Source organism: Contarinia nasturtii, unplaced genomic scaffold (genome assembly GCF_009176525.2).
Source record: "Contarinia nasturtii isolate CC-2019 unplaced genomic scaffold, AAFC_CNas_1.1 Cnas_scaffold_1037, whole genome shotgun sequence".
Lineage (NCBI taxonomy): Eukaryota > Metazoa > Arthropoda > Insecta > Diptera > Cecidomyiidae > Contarinia > Contarinia nasturtii.
The window spans coordinates 4,926,025-4,938,922 of record NW_022198383.1 but is presented as its reverse complement, the minus strand read 5'-3'; the positions used below and the strand labels follow the sequence as shown (position 1 = coordinate 4,938,922).

General features: G+C 34.6%; 3 protein-coding genes across 4 annotated transcripts; 1 reads left to right on the top strand and 2 right to left on the bottom strand.

The window, feature by feature from the left end:
- The first annotated feature begins 43 nt into the window (after window positions 1-43).
- LOC116343744 lies at window positions 44-2,640 on the top strand. Its single transcript, XM_031771961.1, has 6 exons — window positions 44-502; window positions 583-731; window positions 818-873; window positions 934-1,105; window positions 1,247-2,103; window positions 2,185-2,640. Exons 1-6 carry the CDS (start codon window positions 240-242, stop codon window positions 2,323-2,325), a joined length of 1,638 nt encoding a protein of 545 aa, XP_031627821.1. The 5' UTR covers window positions 44-239; the 3' UTR covers window positions 2,326-2,640.
- LOC116343745 (mitochondrial import inner membrane translocase subunit Tim9) lies at window positions 2,621-3,400 on the bottom strand. The gene is made up of 3 exons (XM_031771962.1): window positions 3,240-3,400; window positions 3,039-3,134; window positions 2,621-2,961 (listed from the first exon to the last, which is right to left on the bottom strand). Exons 1-3 carry the CDS (start codon window positions 3,291-3,293, stop codon window positions 2,830-2,832), a joined length of 282 nt encoding a protein of 93 aa, XP_031627822.1. The 5' UTR covers window positions 3,294-3,400; the 3' UTR covers window positions 2,621-2,829.
- Window positions 3,401-3,728: 328 nt separating this feature from the next.
- LOC116343834 (protein wings apart-like) lies at window positions 3,729-12,874 on the bottom strand. 2 transcript variants are annotated; one of them, XM_031772092.1, is made up of 9 exons: window positions 12,600-12,874; window positions 10,414-10,582; window positions 9,541-10,322; window positions 7,246-8,403; window positions 5,450-7,171; window positions 5,208-5,365; window positions 5,032-5,132; window positions 4,759-4,949; window positions 3,729-4,680 (listed from the first exon to the last, which is right to left on the bottom strand). In XM_031772092.1, the coding sequence occupies exons 2-9, from the start codon at window positions 10,580-10,582 to the stop codon at window positions 4,405-4,407; spliced, it is 4,557 nt and encodes a 1,518-aa protein (XP_031627952.1). In that variant the 5' UTR covers window positions 12,600-12,874; the 3' UTR covers window positions 3,729-4,404. The 2 variants fall into 2 exon arrangements, with proteins under 2 accessions (XP_031627952.1, XP_031627953.1); XM_031772093.1 differs by lacking the exon at window positions 12,600-12,874 and adding an exon at window positions 11,606-11,736.
- Window positions 12,875-12,898: the final 24 nt, after the last annotated feature.

Genomic DNA, 12,898 nt, shown 5'->3' with positions numbered 1-12,898 from the left:
CCTGTAATTGGAATGTCATGAGAAATAGAAGAGAAAAAAAAATCAAAATAAACACCCAAAAATAGCTGTGCACTGTTGACATTTATTAATTTACATTGAAACAAAGAAAGAAAATTTTCAATTAATTAAATAACAACGAAATAGGTTCCAAATTTTAAAAAAATCGATTCAATACGGTGATAAGGTAAATTTTGTAAAATTGATAAGTCAAAATTTAAAGGGAAACAGCCGAAGACACAATGAACACCACAAATGATTGGCAGACGTCTTGTGCGAAAATAAAAAATCGCGGTGATCATCTCTTCAAAAGTGGTATTTGGGCCGATTGTCGTTTTCTCGTCGGTGGATCGGAAAATAATCAACAAATTGTATCAGGCCATAAGTTAATTCTAGCCATGGCTAGTCCAGTTTTTGATGCAATGTTCAATGGTACGCTTCCTGAGAAAAATGATCCAATTCCTATACTTGATGTGCAACCGGAAGCTTTTATTGCTCTAATGGAGTGAGTGTAAAATCGACGAAAGAAATTGACATATCTATAAAGAATTTCACAAAATAAAATGTGTTGCAAAATACTTTCAGGTACATTTATACTGATCGAATTGAGATAACATCGATGGATAAAGCATGTGAACTCTGTTATGTTGCGAAAAAATACATGTTGCCAGTCGTTGTTCAGCGCTGCACTGAATTCTTATGGTCCGATCTGAATGCAAAGAATGTGTGCCGTGGTAATTATTCTTTCTTTTTATCTATCCCCCCGCGTGTGTCAATCATTTTCTGTTTTTTCATCATTATGCGTCATTTTTCTTATTAGCATTTGAGTTCGCAAAACTTTTTGAAGAACCTGCATTGGCCGAAAGATGTTTACAGGTACGTCATAGTTATTCGAATACTCTTAATAATATATATTAATGTGGATACAATTGATAGATTATATGCAGTCAAACCACTGACGTCTTATCATCACCCAGCTTCGAAGAGGTAGAATTATCCACAGTTTTAACTATACTTGACCAAGATTGCTTACACATTGATTCGGAATTGAATTTATTCTCTGCATTGGTACGATATGCAGAAAAGCATGGACATGGTAAATTAATATGTGAGTATATATCGAAAACAAAGCAGGCTGTAGCTATCCCGCTAGAATTATCAGTGCCTGCTGAAATCATACCGAACACACAGCCTGAAACAAAGTGAGTGAATTGAATAAAATTTTACGTAAATTCACTTTCAATTTTAGCCAAAGAAGAAGCTGATATGATTGATGTGGATGCCACGGAAGGTGGACCATCCAATCCACCAGCAAATGCAGGGCCAACATTTCGAGATGCATTGAAGAAAATTCGCTTTCTATTGATGACACCCAAGCAATTTGCTGAAAATGTACCGCGCACAAATCTTCTTTCTACAGCCGAATCGTTTGCAATTTTAATGAACATCGCTGCATCCAATAATGACATCCATCCAATGCCACCTGGATTCTCAACATCTTCAGAATGTCGGTCGATCTCTCAAACTTCTCCTCATGCCAATTCGAATGCATTGAACTATTATCATGAGAATTCATCTGATGGCCATCCAATGTTTCCGCTCCCGTCATCGTCACATGTCTATATGCCATTGGCAAATTCAAGCCTAAATAACTTTCATGTGCGTACACGAACCAATCCATCGAATAAATTTCGTGAACAACAAGCACAGCCATTATCGCGCGATATGCTTATCGACGTAACAGAAACACGACGCTTTTACTGTGTACGACCGATTAGAGAGCAAATTGACTATTTCAATACAAGTGTGTCTGATTGTGCCCTGACTTTCACCGTCGATCGAAATATTTGCATCACTGGCATTCAGGTATCGACTCAAGTTTTGGGCGAACAATCAATGCAACAGGGAAGTCTTCCCGAACGATATTCTGAATTGCTCTATGCTCATTTGTTGGATTCATATGGAACACGCTTGACATACACACATTGCACATCAAATGTGCGTTTCGATTCTGTACTGGAAATTTCATTCGATCATCCCGTACAAATACACCGAAATCGATTCTATAAAGTTGGTGTGGCTTTCAATAAAGTGGGCTGGTACCCGGTAATTATCATTAATTAATTATTTTGTGTAAAAAAATTGTAATCAATTAATTTTGTTTTGTTGGTTGTTTTTTTTTTTTAGATGTGTACCTGTGTTCCGTCGGTGACATGCGAGGGAGTTTGTTTCGATTTTCGAGTTGATGGACCAAATGGTGAATCGCTTCGCGATGGTTTGATTCGTTCGATTGTTTTTACCTATCCGCCACGCGGAGAAAACGACTGAGAATCCCTTCATTTGAGCCATTGTGCAAAAGTTCGACGAAAGAACTTACATAACTAAATAAACGCGTACAGATAAGAGACTGATATTGATGCAATATGTTCCTCTTTCATTTGGGGATATCACACTGTAATTTCATAATGTAGTATGTATAGGTATACTAATATATGCGTGGCTTATATTTTCTACTTCAGTTCTGGTATATTGAAATTGTGCTTAACTCCATTGATCAAGCTGCATGATTGAAAAATCATTTGTGTTTTTTTTTAAAGATTAAAAATCAAAAAACAAATCAAAGTGCTTCATTAAATTGAATATATTATTAACTTCATTTTCGAATTCATTTTATTTAGAAAGCAATAGTATAGAGAAAACTAATGCTAATCCATCTATTGTGATAACTATTATTTGTTTGCACTTAAAGTAATAAAATAAAACGATGTTTATTATGTCTAAATAATAATATTCTACGAATCGTTTTTCTTTCTTGTTTCTTTTGCACTGTTATTATGATTTGCCAGGTTTCTGTACCATTGCCATAGCGTTTTCATTGGCAATCATCTGGAATTCTTGAAACCGTTGCGATATACGTTGGTTCATCTTCAAGTATTTTTCCATACAATTCAATGCACACAAGTCCTATTGATGAAAATTATAGAATAATTTGAATCATTGTTTATGAATCGTAACCTTCTTAAGTGAACCAACTAAACTACCTCGTTTTTGCGAATGTCGCGGGACGTAAAATCATTGACACAATCCATGAAACATATTTCTGATAACTTATTATACGACTGAAGGAAATCGGAAAACTAAAGCAGAAGAAAGGAAAAAAATACATTACATGAGAATCGAAAAGTGAGGTTAAGCATAAAAATATGTAATTAATATTGTATTTAAACTTAAAAAAAACATACAGTTTTGAGTTGATCCTTGTCAAGAGACTCCAATGGGACACCACCTGCGGCCATCTTTATACACAATCAGTTAAAAAGAAAGACTTTTACCACTCAAAGGAAGAGTGGAATCTATTGTCTTACAGTGACTGGTTGAATGAAAATATCAGAAGATACGAAATGACATATGTGTGTCCGTCAATATTTTTTGTAGTATTGCCTGATTGGAATTGGAGTAATTTTTGTTTCAATCGAAATCAATTTGATTTGAATAAAAATGCGTTTCTTTTTTTTGCAAAACCAACAAACAACTATAAATGTTTCAAATTAATTTAAACTTTATTTCATTTCACTTCAATTCAATTTACAAATGTTTATTTCAACTAAGTTCTTTCGGATCTAATGATTAGAACTCTTAATTTATAAAAGATGAATTATAAAATAGTTTTATTATCAATATTCAATGTTATGTTTTTTTGATCATTTTATGTTCCATTACAGTGGAACATGCGTGTTTTTTTTTTTTTTTGGTTTGATTTGTGATCATTTGTTATTATTGTTGATTTGATGTAAATGAATAAATAAATGAATTATTAAATGCACAAATCATTGAGAGTTTCGTGTTAAAATGTCGATTTTTTATGAAATAAAAGAAGCATTCCGTCAATTTATTCCACAGAGTTCTTTCAGAATTACGATATAAACAGAAATCAATCGAATGTTTTACAATATATTTAAAATGATGATAAAAGCACATTCAATGCTATAACAAGTCCAAACACATGTTAAAAGCCACATTTTCCTTTCACACAGAGGAAGTGAACCAAACAAATTCTTTCAGTTTGTTCGACGTTTTCAAATATATATATATATAGATATACAGAGTGTGTAACACACAAACAGAACATTATTTTACCTTAGTTCAAGCGAACAATTGGACTCATTCGATTACTTTGTTTTTCTTTGAATTTCAGAGAAATGATCGTCGTCAGTTTTGTACATTTTTTTTAGTATAAATCCTAATATCTTTAGATTGCTATAAATCAATGTTTCAATGCTCTCTCTCTCAATCTCATCTAATTCTCATGTGTGTGGTAAAGACAACGCATTGTAAATCTTTAAACTTAACCACTAAAATTGTGTATAACTGGATTTGCCTATCGCTTTACAATTTTTGGTTTCATAATTATCTACCTGAAAAGTAAAGTTTATTAAATAAGCTGTTGCTAGTGTTATTTGTGTTCGTATTGCTGTTACTGGCCCAACGATTTTCATTTGATGTGGATGAATAAGTGTTTGGTGCATTGTAAGTATTCGCCGATGAATACGATGTTTGTTGCACTGAAACTGATTGCTGCTCGGCATTCGTATTTGCTTCGTCATTCGGATGTAAATCACAATCTTTCATGAATTGAATGATTCGTTTGGTCTCTTTCATATGCTTTACATGAATTTGCTCCGACTATGGTGTTACAAACGAAATCCATTAATCATTATTATCATTTTGATCAAGAATCTAGCAATAAATCAAACTACTTACACTGGCCGTTAGATTCAAGAAATTGTAGTATTTTTCGGTGATTTGAACCATGTCGACGAAACTTTGACTGCGTAACATTTTTCGCACCTCCACCTCGTGCTGCTTGCATTCCATTATCAAATTTCCAATCAGTAAGCAAACGTAACTCGCTAAAAATGTGTGTTCCATATGATTCCCAGCTTTTTGCAACACTGAAATCCGAAATTTAATTAGTTTCTTATTCCATTACTGTTCAAATCAAAAGATTAAAAAAGTGTGTCCAAAAATACGTACGCTTTGAAACCGTTTCTTCCACATCTTCCTGAGATTTGTATTTGTTTTTGTCACATTTTTCTGGATTGTTCAAAATGTCGTCGGTGTTTTGTTCAACAAGTCTGATCAAAGGTTGAAGAAAATCGTTTGTATAAATAAAATGTCATTTTTTTTATTAGTAATAGATAATTGCTTACCTTGCCAATTCTTCGTATTTGTAGAAGTAGTCGATGAGAGCTCGGGTAGCCAGTGTTTTATTGTGCTGATTTCCAAAATCAGTGGGAGCATTGGCTTCCATAATGATTTTGCGATTTTCGACCGAGTATGAAACTAAGTTAATGAGCAACAATAATACCTATTTATGAAGAAAAAAGAGAGATTTTCGTTAAAAATGCTATTTAAATTATGATTCGGTATAGATTGATTCCAAAATACTCACTAAAAGACTCAGTTCAAAAACGCATTTTTCTGGTATGTATTGATGTGCTTGGAACAGTAAATGTAAACACGTATCGAAAATAATTGGTTTTTGTCCAAATAGAACAGATCCCAAAGGCTTATTGTTGAATGTATGTGTTAAATTGATAAGAACTTTTAGCGTAGGCACAAGAGCTTCACGTAGCACGACACCTGGTTCGCCGGCCGCTGATGCATCATTTGTTGGAAACATAGCAATTTCACTATCGCACAATTTATAAAATTTAACAAGTGTTTCGATCGCTTCTCCATTTTTGTAATGCAGAATATACTTCTGATTCTCTTCATTCCGTTCCGATACATTTTCCAATACCCGTAAGCAACGTTCGATTTTTCGCAATTTTTCCAACAATGTTTCAGTCCACTCCATCACATAATCCGAGATCTGTTTACAACATTCACATATCGTATTGATGATATGTTCAAGGCCACCAAGCTTGCGCATTTCATCCTTAAACCATTCGCCAGCCCGTTTTGATGTTAGTGTCAACAGTGTTTCCATGGCCAATGTACCAATAGAAATGTTGTCCAAATTCAAATGTTCAGCTTTGCCTTGATTCTTAATTTCACGACAAATTTCAATGACTTTTTGTTCATTTCGGTGCGATTGTTCGTCAGTGAGACCGGTTTCTTTATAATTATTCTTACGACTTATGTCAGAGTCCAGCAAATTCAACATCAATTCAAGCGAATGTTTGTCCAAATCCATATTTAAATTGTCTTGAATCAATACAAACATAATTGTTGCGGTGCATAAGCCCAAACTTTGGTTTTGTGTTGCATCGTGTAGAGCGCTGAAGAATTTTGTGGCCGTACCATGGGCTCTGACATGCATACGAAATGCGGGCGTCATACATTTCAATGCCAATTGAATTGCGGCCAAGCTTCGTGTGGCTATTGGATTTTGTGATTTTAGCGATTCGAGAATGTATTCAACATCGTCATCCATTTCTTGGAATTCGCCGATTTCCTGCATTTGATGCGCTTTCTTAACATTTCGAATGCGCAAATCATCATCAGGTACATTTCGTGTGAATTTTGACAATGTATTTGAATTTGAACCGCTCAGTGAGCCCAACGATGGCGTATCATCTTCCATATCAAAATCAGCTTCGAATGTATTGCTTGGCGGATTGCCACCTTTCGGATCATTGGCTGATCCTTTTTCTTCGGGCGAATCATCGTCCCATTTATGTTTGTACACATGTCGTTTTTGTTTGGTACTTTCACCTGAATCGGTTTCAATTGCACGGCTCTTGAAAATGCTACCTTTTTTCTTCGATATAACTAGTTTTACAGGCTTTTCGAAGTTCTCTTCATTTTTTTCCGTCTGATCGACTTCAAATGATGTCGATGTATCGTTATTGTTCGATGCTTTTTGTTGTTGGTCATGACTGCCGTTAAATTGGTTTTGATTTTGTCGTTTCGTTCGGTTTCGCACTTTCTTTTGTTCATCGTGTGATTCATTTGGTGGTTCTTCGAATGGCAATTGCAAATTGATTGCATTTGAGTCAGTTTGTTTGTCAGACTTTGGTAACGATAATGATGTGGTGTCTGATGATGATTGTGTGTTTGTTTGTGGTACTGGTGCTGAATCAGACGTTTCTTCTGAAACCAATTTACGTTTACGTCCATAGCTTCTTGTTGTAGTTAACGGTACTGATTCGGGAATTTGGTCCTTTTCCTATTTGATAGAATATGTTTTAAATAGAGAGAAAATTCATACACAAAGTCTACAAAAAATAAATGCAATCTTACTCTGGTCATATTTCCATTGGCGGTGTGTCTCGTTATACGAGTTGGTCGATTTGAAACCTCTGATTGTGACATTTGGTCGGTGTTTGCTGTATTTTGATTAACTTTTCCCTTGGCCTTTCTTCCACGACGATTGACCGTTGTTCGTTCACTGTTTGTTATTTCTTCGGTTTGAGGTGTGTCCACAATTTGTGGCGGCAAAATAACCGTTTGTTCCGTCAAAAATACGTCTTCGTCTTTGTATTGCTTCTTTGCTGCAGCGGTGATTCGTTTCTTCGGGTAATTTTCGCTGACTTCTTCAATTGGTTGATTTTGACTTTGATAAATATTAACAAATTCGTTTGATGGTACAGTGGGTTCGATCACCTCGGTGGGCAATTGATCATCGTGCTTCCTTCGGCCACGTTGCTTCTTCTGTACAGGCTCTTGTTGAACTGTTTCCGTATTTGTGTCAAACTTTGTTTTATTCCTTCCCCTTCGTTTTTTCGGTAAAATGCCACGTTCTGTATCGCTATTTGTATTACTAGTTTGTGCATCAATTTCTGGTGATTGATTATTTGCTTGATTTAATTGTGAAGTGGTGAAATTTTGATATTCCGGTGAAAATTGATTTGGATTTGATGAGTAGCTGCTCGCGTAATGTAATTGTGTTGGATCTGATTGGGGCTGTGGAGGCGGTGATTCGGTAAGCGTTCGATAGAGTTCGTAATTGGCTGTTCCATGCGCTGGAATAAATTCTTCTGACAAATTTCCTGTCGCCGTATGTTGTGGTGTGGTACGCCTCGTACTTCGTGCTCTGTACGGTTCTGGTTCTTCGGTCGGTTCCGCCAAATCAGAATTATTCCTTAAACGAGCATTTGTCTTGATTTTTAATTTAATTGGCTCGGCTTTTGGTTTGGCCTTTTCTCTCTTTGTCTTTGTTGTGACAACAGTTGTAGTTGTTTGTTCGAATGGTGCTTCGTTAGGTGTATAGCTGATAGAAGTGCTGGTCGTTTGTTTTTGAACGCTTGAATCGTCTGATAAAACTGCTACTAAGGATGCAGATGTCGAATAATTAGGATTTGATTGTTGTGGATTTGTAACGGTTTGTTGAGTTGGTGATAAATATGGTGGTGATCCGGCTATGCCCTCACTATCTGTACTGATAAGTCGAGAGGTACCCTACACACAAAAAGGAAAGAAACATTCAAAAATGCACAGTTAAATAAAAATCAACAACAATGAACTCTATTCAATGAGCATATTTTGATGAACAAAACGCTTTTAAAAAGTAAAATTTGGCTTAAAAGATGATGAGACACGGTTGTTCCATGTATTCCGTTACGTTTTTATAATATAGATATATATTTTTGTGTGTGTGTATGTATGTGTTTGTGTGTGCGATTGCGAGTAACAATGTGAGCATTTACAAAACTATTCGCTCATTATGGTAACATGTTCTTTTTTTCTGTGGTACTGAACAATGCGCGTAATTTATAAAAAATGTCGAAGGATTTTTCTTATTTAAGTTTTTAATTTTTTTTTTTTCATTATAATTTAACTCGAAAAAAAAATCGAAATGGTTTTTTTTTATTTTGATTTTTGTACGATAAGAACAGTTTGTTGTATCAAGGCCATAGTTTTCTTACGTATCAAACATCATATTTTTGTTTATGTGTCTTTGCGTTATAGTGTATGTCACATTATTTTTCAATATTTTTTTATTGGTTAATATTTTACCTTCAAATTAAAAAAAATTCCAATAAATTAAAAGAAACACATTTTTTATGGAATTCGAACAAAATACACGGACAGAAGTTTTTTAAAAATAACAGATACAAATTTTTGCACTTTACACTTTCAATAATAAACTCAAAATGAATATGATGTGAACGAGTAACCAATTCAAAGAAGAAAAAAATACAAGCAGATGCTTTTTTGCCACCAAATAGACAAATAATGTTGACACTTCACACACATAATGTTTTTCTTTTTTTTTTCAGTTGATGTTGATGTTATTATACTATATATCATACAAATGAACCGATACACTAACATGAAATTTCTACGAATGTGGTGGTATTACACATCTGTGAGGGAGCGTTAACACTCTTGTAAAGCGCGCGTACACAAATATAAGAAAAATGGCGGAAAAAAAATCATTCAACGTCAAATCATATCGTAGTAGCTGTGTTGTTGATTTACGATTGTTTTGACATTTGATATGGGTGCGTTCACACGAGAATAATCCATCAGTTGACAAACGTATTTTTCTATCACAAATCACATACAATATTTTGAAGATAAAAGAAAACTTACTTTTGAAATTCGCAAAACGATTGGCGGTCCACAATGTTTTGACGGTGAATCACCTGGATTCGGTTGTTCATCTTGATATGGTTGCGTTGGAATTGCTGATAAATTCTGTTCATTTGAATTATAGTAATTGTTTGAGATTGTTTCGGCTCCATGAATTGACGATGTCACAACATCGTTCGAAAAATGTTCCGTATTTGGTGTATCGTTTGATATTTTTGAACTTCGTGGCGGGCTTCGACTTTGATCTTCGGAATAATTAACAACTTTCCTCGTTCGAGACAACACCCGTGTCGGTTTCGGCGCTTCGACAATTTTTTCATTTGCTTTTGGCTTTTTCTTCGTTGCCTTTGGCAATTTTTCTGGTTTCGCCGGTTTTGGTGCTTTTTCCACTTTCGGTGGCTTTTCAGCCTTCAATTTCTTTGCAGGTTCTCCAACTTTTTTCTTTCGCTTTTTCTTTTCGGCATACGGCTGCTGATGGTGTTGTTGGAATTCTTGTTGCTGTTGATACGCTGCAGCTGGACTGGAATAATATGATGTAACATTCGATGGTGAGCCCATGACGGCTGCTGCCACCTGAGATTCAGATAATGCAGCGACAAGCGCATTTGCATCAGGCACTGAATTACGACTTTTGAAAAACTTTTTTGGTTTTGCAACCGTATTGCTATTAGTATTGGTTGGTGATTGAACCGTATTCGTGATTCCACCTTCGATCAACGATTTCGGCGAAAATTGTGCATACTGCAATGATGCATCTTGATTTGGGCTAAACGATGCGAATCCTATAAGTGAATAAGATTTTTGATTAAAGAAATGGCGTATTTCCTTGCCGGCACCGAAAAAGAGAATTTAAGTTTTTTTAAAAAAACTTACCGTAAACCGGACGTGCTCGCATTGATGTAAAACTTGTGACACCCCATTTTCCCACAGTTCCAGCTGATCGGGCGGCAACTGGACGATTTGTGTTTTCCTTTTCTTTGAGTAAAGCATCTAATGGCAACGCATACGATGGTACTGTGCGGCTTTTACCCCAACGTGACATCTAAATTTCGAAACCAAATTCAACGTAAAAAAAATTGTTAGAAAACGATTTTTTGTAGTACTGTTGATTTGTTTATATTTATTTAAATGGAGCAAAGAAGATTTGGTGATAAATAAACGAAATGCAAACATAAACAAATATAATTATAACGACGCATATTAGTTCTTAGTCACTTGAAGCAATTAAATCGATAAGCATAATTGGAACCACTTGAGTCTGGTCATATCGCCCATACCATCGCACAGAACATACAATACCGTCGATTGATTTAGTCAAAAATATTACTATGAAGAAATGTGTGTTGAAAAAACGAGTTTTTTAAATGCATTTAGTTTGATCTTAACAAACATTCAATACTGTGTGTGTGCGTTACACCAGATCATTGCATACATAAAGAAAGTGTAGAAAGAAAATACAGAATAAACAATAAAAACAATAACAATCCACTAAAACAGAGCGCTCTGGCCAAGGTTTTTTTCGTTTGGAAAATCTAGTACAATTCCATCATAACATCCACACACAACCATTATGTAAATGTTTATGTACACAATCAATATATGCATGTATATAAATATACGTATAAACATATATAAATATATATATATCATATGTCATACACTATGCCGAACATAGAGCTCACATACCGACCCACTGAGATAAAATATTCACATAAAAATTTCACGCACAACTAAAAAAAATGAAATGAAAAAAAAAATCAAGCGAAAAACTTGACATTCATGCCATTTTGATTAAATTTCTTCTTCCGACATTCATTGATACATGAAGTGATTTTGTTCCGAAAAAAATGTCTTTTACTTCAATGATTCAATTTTTTTCCGCTCATTTGTATAATGCATAGAATCGTTAAAAATCAATCGGATGAAAAGAATGTATATAAACACATTCAATAACCTCATCAAAACTGTTAAGCACAAATAAAAATGTCCACAGTATGTTTTCACTTGCACCATAAAATAGTAGTTAGAATATAAATTGAATCGAATCGAATATTGAACATCTTACGTCAGTTTGTTTGAAAGTTCAAAATTTACGTGAATATTTGGTAGAAAAAATCGCAAATCACATTTTTGATAACAAATTTAAATAAATGCTTTTTAAATAGATGCCCACTGAATACATTTAAATATAACACGAATTGAAAGGAAATTCTTTTGACATTAAATGTGCAGCAAAAATATAATAGCGACGACTGAATGAGCGTGAATGAGCGGCGGTCTTGTTGAATAACCCAAACAACGAGCATGTATTCTATCCCATTTACACTCATTAATTGTGTGCTTTGTATTTGACTCTGTCCATCTTTCAATAAAAAAAATTCTCGTTTGTGCGCAAATATGAATGTTTGGTCTTCGCAAAACCTGCTGTTTGCTTTAGTATTGGTGGCGAATGTTAAGTATGTATATTTCTCTTGGCACTTTCATTTTACTTCTTCGTTTCCTACGTACGCTCGTTCGTTCTGTGCATGCATGTACAGATGCAAGGAATACGACTCGATTTGGTGAACTCATTCTGTTCGTTGCTGTTGCTGTCGTCGTCGTCGTCGTCACTGTCGCTGTCGCTGTCGTAGTTGTTGTTGTTATTGTTCTTCAATGGACGACACAATCACTATAAACAATGCATATATTGAAAATTTACGTGGATGGAGCAAACGTTTTTTTTTTTCTTCTTCTTTTTGTACATCCACTAAAGACGTAATTAATACCGATGGCGATTCTTTGCACCGTCTACTGATGTTTTATTCGAACTAATCGAATGTTTAGCTGATAAACGGACCAAACATTTACATTTGAACGATGTAAATTAATGCATACATCAAATAGCATCGACATCAAAATGAATTTTTAAGTTTCAATCGATATTCAAGGCTTTTTTTTCATAATGCGAAAAATTGCATCAATAATTTTCACTTTACCCTAACGATTTGAGGCTGATTGAATTTCTGCACATAGATTATATAGTATAAATGAAATAAACATTGATATCGGTCAATTCGCACCTTACACTGATGATGATGGTGTTGTCGATTGCGATGATTATGATGATTTCACCGATTGATTGATTCTTTACAAAAAGATCTTGTGGTTAATGTTTTAGTCGAAATTTAAATAAATGACCACATTTATACAAACAATACACTTTGTGCACTTTAATTTTGCGCTTGTTATTTTTTTTTCACGCAATTTAATTACAAAATTAAGTCTAAGTAAGTAAATACGGCCATTTTGGGAATGCACTATGAAGTTGATTCTCACTCACGATTTGTTTTTCGCTTTTGTTACGGTGCTGCTTCTAATT

Coding starts and splice junctions, on each gene's coding strand:
- LOC116343744 (XM_031771961.1), top strand. CDS start 240: ATGAACACCACAAATGATTGGCAGACGTCTTGTGCGAAAATAAAAAAT. Junction 1,106..1,246: donor TGGACATGGTAAATTAATAT/GTGAGTATATAT, acceptor TTTCAATTTTAG/CCAAAGAAGAAGCTGATATG. Junction 2,104..2,184: donor ATAAAGTGGGCTGGTACCCG/GTAATTATCATT, acceptor TTTTTTTTTTAG/ATGTGTACCTGTGTTCCGTC.
- LOC116343745 (XM_031771962.1), bottom strand. CDS start 3,293: ATGGCCGCAGGTGGTGTCCCATTGGAGTCTCTTGACAAGGATCAACTC. Junction 3,135..3,239: donor ACAAGGATCAACTCAAAACT/GTATGTTTTTTT, acceptor CTTCTGCTTTAG/TTTTCCGATTTCCTTCAGTC. Junction 2,962..3,038: donor GCGACATTCGCAAAAACGAG/GTAGTTTAGTTG, acceptor TTTCATCAATAG/GACTTGTGTGCATTGAATTG.
- LOC116343834 (XM_031772092.1), bottom strand. CDS start 10,582: ATGTCACGTTGGGGTAAAAGCCGCACAGTACCATCGTATGCGTTGCCA. Junction 7,172..7,245: donor CCAATGGAAATATGACCAGA/GTAAGATTGCAT, acceptor TCTATCAAATAG/GAAAAGGACCAAATTCCCGA. Junction 5,366..5,449: donor TTTTTGAACTGAGTCTTTTA/GTGAGTATTTTG, acceptor CTTCATAAATAG/GTATTATTGTTGCTCATTAA.